Source organism: Atta cephalotes, assembly GCF_000143395.1.
Source record: "Atta cephalotes unplaced genomic scaffold scaffold00091, whole genome shotgun sequence".
Classification (NCBI taxonomy): domain Eukaryota; kingdom Metazoa; phylum Arthropoda; class Insecta; order Hymenoptera; family Formicidae; genus Atta; species Atta cephalotes.
This window is the reverse complement of record NW_012130155.1, coordinates 53,632-63,183: the sequence shown is the minus strand read 5'-3', so window position 1 is coordinate 63,183 and position 9,552 is coordinate 53,632. Positions and strand designations below refer to the sequence as shown.

At 40.2% G+C, this 9,552-nt stretch overlaps 1 protein-coding gene across 1 annotated transcript in view; it reads right to left on the bottom strand.

Moving 5' to 3' along the window:
* LOC105624852 overlaps positions 1 to 5,198 on the bottom strand; it is a 9,348-nt gene extending 4,150 nt beyond the window's left edge. Inside the window, exons 1-3 of the mRNA XM_012206203.1 lie at positions 5,087 to 5,198; positions 1,822 to 3,194; positions 1,018 to 1,196 (exon numbers count right to left, since the gene is read on the bottom strand). Coding sequence (XP_012061593.1) covers positions 1,018 to 1,196; positions 1,822 to 3,194; positions 5,087 to 5,198 — 1,664 coding nt within the window. The remainder of the gene's footprint in view (positions 1 to 1,017; positions 1,197 to 1,821; positions 3,195 to 5,086) is intronic.
* Between the last annotated feature and the right edge of the window lie 4,354 nt (positions 5,199 to 9,552).

Below are 9,552 nucleotides of genomic sequence, written 5' to 3'. Positions count from 1 at the left end.
ATATATATATATGTAAACATGATGTTTCAAGCTAGAATAAGCATATGGCTTTAATGCTCAATATTTCATGCTCAATGTGCTGTATATAAAAAGTGAAATTTCTTTCTTTCATACATTAACAACAGTAAATCAATTTTTATAGAGATCTCAATATTAAAAAATAATATTACAATAAAACGAAATGAAAGTTATTATTATTATTTGTGTATGTTATTCAAATAATTTTTATTCTTGATATATACAATTAATCGACGTTAATGTACTTCAGACTCCGACAAAGACACATGTCTAACGACTTTTATAGAAGTTGGGCTGAAAATATTTCTAACAGAGAATGGAGACATTTTATCAGTAAAACCGAACTTAACAATCATAAAATTGATTAAGAAGAATTGTTTATACAATTCAATGGGGATTCACTCGAGATTTATGGGAATGCGCCTACATTTATAATAATAATACTTAATTTTGTTTGTTAAAATGGTCAGTCTTTTTTGTCATTATCTTGAAGATGGCTGAAAAGAGCAGCCGAAATGTCAATTAATTTATATATATATCAAGAATATAAATAAGAATTGTTCGAATAACATACATAAATAGTAATTGTGTAATAGCTCTCATTTACCCATTTTATTGTAATATTATTTTTTCACACGTTATTTGATTAAGAAGGAAAACATTTATTTATCTTTTTTTTTAAATGAAAATTATCTTTCGCAGCATACGATTTTTAATTTTTTAACGATAAACGATACCATACACAATACAAAATAAATAGGTGCAATAATTTTATTGGATAATATGTACATTCTATGCTAATTGGTTTGCTTTGTAAGCAAGCGTACGGTATAAAAAGTTGCCAAAAAACCATTGATAAAAGAAAAACAAAAATATCTTTTAAATTATTTAAAATAAATAAATTATTTAATTTAAATAAAATTTTGTGAGCTTACAACACATGTGTATATACGTACTAAGCTATATCAAAAATTTTTAGAAAATTCTATTGATACTTACCCGAGATTCGGTTGATTGGAGTGAACAGTTGCTCGTATAAGAGGCGGTGGTTGGACTTGAGCAACCCCTTGCATAGTTGTTGTCGAATATACCCCAGGATACTGAGCTGCTGCTCCACTACTGCTCCCTCTACTTCTAGACTGTTGAGAATAGCTTTTGGGAGCAGTTGTCATCTGTGGCTAAAAATAAAAAACTGTACATTTTGTCTGGTATACGATATACGATATAAACACTGAACTACAAAAATTATCAAAGCATCGCGGACATCACATATTATAATTTATAATCATGATTGCCACCTCTCTTTTCGAATGAAATTTTTTGAATGAATCTCCGGCTCTTCAAGTGACGGAGAAAATTTTCGATTACCGCTTAAAATTTTGTTGAGCTTCTCTTCAGGATTTTTCTTTCGAAATAGCAAAATATTTACTAAATTTGTTAAGTTTCTTTTTCTTTTTTTTTTTAAACCATTCATATAGATGTCCAAGGGTGCATTCGAGAAGCGCACTATCAGCGCCATCTGTATAATACTATCCTTATCTCACAGTTAATGGACAATAAAAATAGAATGATACTAATAGCGCTCCCCGAATGTAATCCAAGAAATGTTCTAAAAGATGTTCCTACACTATTTCCAGGACGTCTCTTGGATGAAGAATATTGTACGAGAAGAAAATAACGATCTCGGCAGTGATTATCGAGTTTCAACAGTTTAGCAACATGTCCAGTAGAAGAGTCATCGATTTCTAATAATACTAACCGAAAGGTAGCAACCATGTTTATAATACAAGGAAATTAGCTTACGTTGTGCATCACATTGTTCAAAGTCGCTCGTATAATGCTGGCCTGAGGATTGAGTGCCGTTTGAAAGGTAGGTTGACCACCAACGAGGCCTGACCAATGGCCGTTAACCACACCTTGAACGGTATTCAGCATAGGCTGCGACACTACCGGCATATTTGATCTACCGGTGGGAAGTCCCGATGGGGAGGAATGCGCGGGGTGCGTCACTACAGGCCTCGGCTGTCCTATTCGCGGCATCTGCGGTGCCGTACTCGCGACAGTCCCCCGTGGCATCATATTAGGCATCGGTACGGTACGCGTGTTTAGAGATGGTGCCACTTTGTTCGCGCTTTGCACAGAGGGAGGTTTAGTTGCCGGCGGTGTAGGTGGCTGTTTTGTCCATCCACCACCGGTACCACTTCCGTTGCTGTTCACCAATAACTGTGAGTCCATAACTTTGGTCGGCCAGTAGTCCTCGAAGCCGGTACCCGGTGGAAAGTAACTCTTAATGTCACTCAAACTGATTACCGAACACGTTTCACTCGCAAACAGTTCATTACGTATACCCTGTACTTTGCAGCAAAATTTCAAATATGATAAATCCCAGCCCTCAAGCTTTTCCGCTTTTAGCTTGAGATTTTCCGTCTCGCCCTCGAAATAAAACAGCGGCACATATTGCAGACTATCCTTTACTGTATAAGGTACTACAGACTCTTTGTTTATTCGTATGAAACCACATTTCTCCGCTTTGCGTCCGCTTGTCACGTTCGGATTGGTACCGGCGGTTAGTTTGGTATAACACACATCGAGAAATGTATAAAATTCCTTGGCGTCCGATAAACGCACCACCAGATCCTTACACGTAAACACGTCCCTCCCGAATTGATTCTCGCAGTGCTTGGTGTTAATCTCGTTAAACAACTTGCTCTCAGCCTCCGTAATGTAATAACTTCTTATACATGTGCAACTATAGATGTCCGAATGAAGAAAACTCAGGTACTTGTTGAGAAGCTTAGATTCTAGGATGCGTACGGCGCAATACTTTTCACCGGAGCGAAATATATAAGGTATGTGACATTCGTCGAAGCTCGTCCAACCGAATCGTCCCCGCTGGCTGTCGTCGTCCGGCGTCGGCACTTTACTTTCCAAACCACCGGTCGACGATTTCGGAGCAGACGATCCATCAGTTGGTCGTTTATGCAGATATCCAAGAATACCGGGAAGATTAGGCTGCGGTATAAGACACTGCTGCCTCTGCTGTTGTTGTTGTTGTTGTTGTACTGCTGGCATGTTCGCCAGCATTTTCGCCTTGTGTGCTTCCACCATTTTGGCAGCCAATTCACGGATTTCCGCATCGTCTGGACGTTCTTGCTTGACGACGACTTTCTCAAAATCTGAAAAACGAGGACGTATAAGTCTTATATTTTCGAAAGTAGTTATTTAACGCTTAGTTAATTATTATGCATATCGCATCGCGAGAATATTACATAAGTACAATTTTTTCAACAGAATACTTGGAAAAATTTCAATGTTCACTTAGAAAACTAATGCTTTTTATTGTATCATGGAAGTCGAGAATTGCATTGCAAGAATGAGTATTATCAGCAAAATAAGTTCAGTCGTTTTATAAAATATATTCAATTAGGTATTGCCGACCGATGTTTTTGTATAATAATCCAGTTAAATCTTGTTCCTGATTATTTATCATGTAAATTTATTAATTGTTATGCGACAACGCATCGTTAAATCACGTCCGATAATCCTAAATCGATTTGCAATGTAGGCCGATTTCTCGCGCGCCAATATAAAAATAGCTTTTTTGTGCTGATGCTCAAATCTATCTATTACGTCACCAACAACTAATCGTAACTAATGTTTATATACTTTAGAAAATATCGGTGTTTAACAATGTCTATATAATTCATTGTATATTAGTGTTAATATTAACATCAATATGATGTGGATTTAACACATCCACCATGGATTTTAAATCCCATGATGATGTTGATACAAATAGAAGTTAAAAATCCACATTGGTGAGAATTATATACAGACATCGTATATTGTTAAATCTATGTGTTAATATTAACACCAACACGATAAAATTATTATATATAATTAATATATATATATATATATATATATATATATAGACACCACATTTATATTTATTTATAATTAAAAATTAAATCTATATCAATATTTTTTAGAATGTATGGAACTATTAGATAATATAAATTAACGAAGACTAGATTAATTATCAGCTTTTTACGTATACTTCGTAACACGCAACCTTCAGACAATATTAATTGATAAAATTCAGCATTAATTTCTAGTTTTTCATGTATATTTCGTAATACGTAACCGTTAAATTAATTATTATAATAAGTTGATTTAAATAATTTATAATTTGGAATCGGATGACTTACGGCTTTATCAATCTTTGAGTTTGTTTTATTGCAATTATTTAAAATTAGTAAACTTTATTATATATCGCACATCTATAAATAAACAGAAGAGAGTTTCATGTATTATTACTTATTATTCTTTACCTATGAGTTATGGAATTCTGGTTGAAAATGGACAAATCAGAATTTTTTTTGTTGAATTTATTATAATTCTAGTTGAAATTAAAATTCCGATTGATCAGAATCTTCATTTACGATCAAAAAATTATCTTAAATTGTCGATTTTCGCCGCGCGACGATCGAAGAATTCAAATTTCGATCAAATTGATCCGATAGTAATTAAAGCCTCTTCGAGACGTGTCAAAACAATCGAGAATATATCCAGCGTGCAGCGTAAACACGTCGGTCCGGAGTGACCAGAGTAACCGGCGATGTCAAAAGGAAACAGGTAGGTAAAACCGACTTGTCGCGCACGTGACGCGTCTCGATTGAAGATCCTCGATCGATCCCGCGCGCGCGCTCGATGACACGACGCGGCATGTCGCGTCGTGATAACATGATTAGCGAGGCATAAACCGCGTAAATGTAAACATTTCTGGTTCCAGCGACATCAAGAGACTACGTCGATTCATCGTCGACTTCGCTCGAGGGAATTCTCCGCGCGACGATTTCGGAGTGAAACAGAAATCGCCAATGAGTTGAATTTTCTGTGCCGCGGGCGTGGAACATAAAAGAATCCGCGATCCTTTTCTCCGATTCCCGCGTGTCAATCGCGTCCGCGACAGCACGGAGGAGACTCCATAAACGGAACTGAATCGCATTCTCGAATCCACGATCACGGCACGTGCGAACGGGACGTATACGAAGGAGAAACATACTCAGTGACATTCGTTCGGGTGCCATCCGCGACGGACTGCTCTTCTCGAGCCATATGGCGTCCGTGCTGCTGTCGGCACTCGCGACCGGTATGTCGGTGAAGCCGTTCCTCATCCTCGACGCTCAAGAAGGTCACCCTTGGATTGAATAGCGCGAAATTACATTTCGCAGTGCAGCTCAGGCGATTCCGTCACGCCACAATGTTCCCTCCGTTGAGGTTATAACATGCAGCAGCAGCAGCAGCAGCAGCAGCAGCAGTAGCAGCAGCTTCGTTCGTCCACCTACGCGCACCGCCGACGGTATCGCGCGCGACCCATGTTACACGACAGAGGGGAGAGGAGCGGAAGGACGAAGATGACGTATCGGCGGAATTGTGAACAATCCGTATGATCCGCAGCACAGGAAAGTCGTGTCCCTCTAGTCGTTCCCTCTAGTTGCGGGGTTTAGGTACTCGCGTCGACTCTTGCAGTTTTCACGCTTTCCCTCGACGATGAGGACGACGACGACGAGGATGACGACGACGACGTTTCACTTTGTGCGCCGACACTCTTATACCAGGTGGCGCGAAAGATTCTCATCATCGTTACTAACCCACCGCCGCCGCCTCCACACCGACACCAGCACCAGCAGCGCGCTGCCGCCACCACCGCCACCACCACTATCGCGCTCGATACGTCGAGGGTAAAACAGGGGAAGAACGGGATGTAGATGTACATACGTAGACGGTATCGCTCCACCGCCGACTACGTACATACTCGTCGTCCGGGCGTAGCTTCGCGAACCGCCGGAGCTGTCCCAAAGACACTCTCAAACGAGGACAGCGCCATGCTATCGCGCGCGCGCGCGCGCGCGTTCCCGGTCTTCGGTGCGAAACCTCGATTTCAGGCTGTACGGTGACGTGCTGTCGATCGAATTGCTGTCGACCGCCCGCGGCTCTGCGGGGATACTAGGCATCTCCTAGCATGGTCTAGACCGCGTACATAGTTACATACGTCTACGCGAGCGACACTCTCTGCTCTCTGCGCGGACTGTACTGACTGTACATACAACGCTAGCTAGATATCAAGCTCGCGCTCTCTCGCTAGTGTCGTCCTCGCCGGCCCGCGCTCGAACCGGCCTCGGTATTCCTGGGATTAAAGCGCGCGGGCACCTCCTCCTCGGCTCCTCGCCTGACTCGACGCGACGCGATGCGACGCGACGCCTCGCGTCGACGACGGTCGGACGGTCGACCGCGCGGCAGTGACAGCGCGACGTCCCGCCGAACGTGCCGATGCCATCGTCTCCGAAGATGTGTTCCAATACCCTGATATTGATACTTGACGCGTATACCGATCAGTAGCCAGTCCATGTCCGGAAGTGACGCGTCGATTCGCGATTCCCTGTACTCACATAAATGTATATCTTGAAATAACGTGAAAATTACAAAAGTGAGCATATTCATTAAATACGTATAATTTTATTGGTATTTCATATTTAATGAAATACTTTGCTCACTTTTGTAATTTTCATTTCATTTCAAGATATACAATCAATCCCCAGAGGTTCGATTGTGTATCACACAGCTTAATGAAAATGGAGCAACAAAAGTGAGCAATGCATCAATTAATTACAAATTATATAATCATTCCAATGAAGTCGCCTGTTTTTGTTGTAATGTTCACCTCACAATCGAATCTCAGGGGCCATGTTTCTCGGAAAATATCATATAAAATGTACGAAAGTATTATGCATAAAATAGTATATGTATATAATAGATTTCGTTAGTATTAGGTGTAGGAAAAAGTTCGTGGCGTTTTTCCCGTTAGATGTAACGGGAAAAGCGCCACGAACTTTTTCCCATACCTAATATTTTCGTACATCTATTATTTTTTAAAAATTAATTTTCTCCGAGACAATTGCTAAGAAGTTCGAAACGTGTCTGTACTTTGTGAACAACGCGCAAAACCTTTTGCAATCGATAGATTTCACGTAAATCCCAAGTCTCAATCGTAGGCAGAATGTTATTCTCGTATATAGAAGACAACAGAGAAAGTACACGCGGAATGAAACCGAATTATCGATCTCACGTGGGTTCTATTAATTTTAGATATTGAGCATGTAAACTTTGTGATGACGATTAGAATGACCGTGAATAAATGCTCTCTTACAATTGATACTGGATGTTTTCCATTTGATGAACAAGTTGACACAAACGTCGTTCTATAACATTTATGTTATCAAATGCAAGCATCCATTATAAAGTTTTGAACTGTAGATAAAAAAAAATTTCAATTCTTCTTCTATCAACCACCGTAAAACCTGTATCAGATTGGAGATTAATAAGCTTGAATTTGATCAATCAAAGTAAAGCTGACTATATTTATTATTAGTTTTCTTTCTTCTAATTGATTAATTTCAATTTATAGTCTGAACGGCTTAAGACAGAAATTCATTTGCATTTTGTACTTCAAAGAGGATGCTTTAGAATTTAAATAAATATAGTTTTCACAAACTATAACTGTAGTTAAGAGTCAAGCTTAAGGAAGATTTTTGTAAATGACATTATCACCGTTAAGTACAGTTGTGGCTTAAGAGATAGCCCTTAATAATAGGATTATAAATGATGTACAGAGAAGTAGAATCGTATTTCAAAACGACATTCTAAAGATGTCCCAAGAACACGTATCTCTTAAGGACATTCCCAGGATGTTTCTTGGATAAAATATACTATAAGAAATTTTAAAATACTTGAAGTAACGATCTGTGCTATATACCCAGAATAAATCATTGCTTTCAATATTTGTTTTTTGCATGAAAGAACGAAAAGAAACTAGAGAAATAGAACGATAAAATAAGTCACGTATAGCATATACATGACAATTCCATATATGTCATTAGAAGCGATTATTGAATATAGGATTAGAAATTGGCTATAGATTGGTTAACTTTATGTCCATGCTGTCGTTGCCTCACATTAAAATTTTTTTTACTATCCTGGAAAAGATGGTATTTCACTTTTGCAATAAACGTATCAAACATTCGACATACATTAATCCTTAAAAAAAAAAAGACTTCTTTCATTTGAAGCATGAACATTTCACTTTGGTCACAGTGCCTTAGATTTTCTGAGAAGATAAGGGGACGAGGGCGGAGGAAGACGCGCGATAGCGAGATGCGTGGTAGTTGATCTAAACGACCGCCCATCTCGAATCGCGCACATCGTGTAGCATGGACCAGTTGCAGGAGCTAGGTACATACCGCTCAAAGAGTAGCCAGGACTGGCGTGTAAGATCGCGCGGACGATGTGACAACATCGCACGGTCGATATGCTCTTTCAGGCAAAGTGCCAAGATTGGTAAACGCATGCGGGGGTATATAGTCGTGGTTTCCAGGTATCACCCTCTACTCCCCTCCCCTCCTTCTTGCCATCCCTCCCTCCATCCTTCCCCTCCGCCCCTCTCTAACTCCCGCGCTTGATTCGTTGCTCTTCATCACTACTGGAGCTCACCCGTGGGATTTATTCCGATGGTGGGGGCCACATACCGGGAGTGGGAGTACCAATGTTGCGCAGAACCCAGCCAGACGTTGGCTCCCGCTCATGCCATTGCGCAGTTCTTACATATATAAACCCGCCGGCCGCCTATATACTACATATGTATTATACTTATTATTTTAATCATGATTTACGAGCGCGGCGTTGCCGGTTCTCGCGCTCCGGGCACGCCCATTCCCTTCCTCGTCTCCACTTTTCAGCCATATAGGCGAATACATAGAAACGAGCGCGCGGAAAAGCAACGTCGCTTGATCGATACTTGAGAAACTTGCAATAAAAAAAATTACTATAGCGAATACATTTCTTTTGGTAGTTCCAAGCGCAAGTATATAAGTTAAAGATTCCTTACGTGTTTTTCTCAATACCCCAAATAATTCATCTCCCTCTCATATCTTTCTTTTATTAGAACAATTTCCAAAATTTTACTTTGCAAATACATGACATTCAGATACGAGCGTTTATTATTTATTCAATGTACATTCCGAGCTTGTTGAGTTTTATAAAGAGAGAGTCCTTGTGTAAGAAACAGTATAGAGTACAGTACATCGAATACTTGGTTGATTAGGTCATATCGCATCGAGCAATGCGACGTTGCCGTTGCGGCCTTGATGATACCTAGTTTACTGCGCAGCACGTTGGGCCAGTCGTTTTGGCAACACTGGAAAGTCGTGGCAATCTATTTATAGTAGTCCTCTAACGCCGCTGTTGCTATGCCGAACAAAAAGCATATTTGTTTCAGAGGAGGGGATGAAGAGAGGTGGGGGACAAATAGAGTAGGGGAAAAGATCGGTGAGCGTAGGCGGTACGAGAAGAGGGGATTACCGAAAGACCAATATGGCGGCGGAACGGATATATTCTCCTCCAATCTATCTGTGTTCTGCTATAACTCGCGCCTTTCCCCATCTTTCTTCCGTGTCGCCGCTCTCTCTCTCTCTC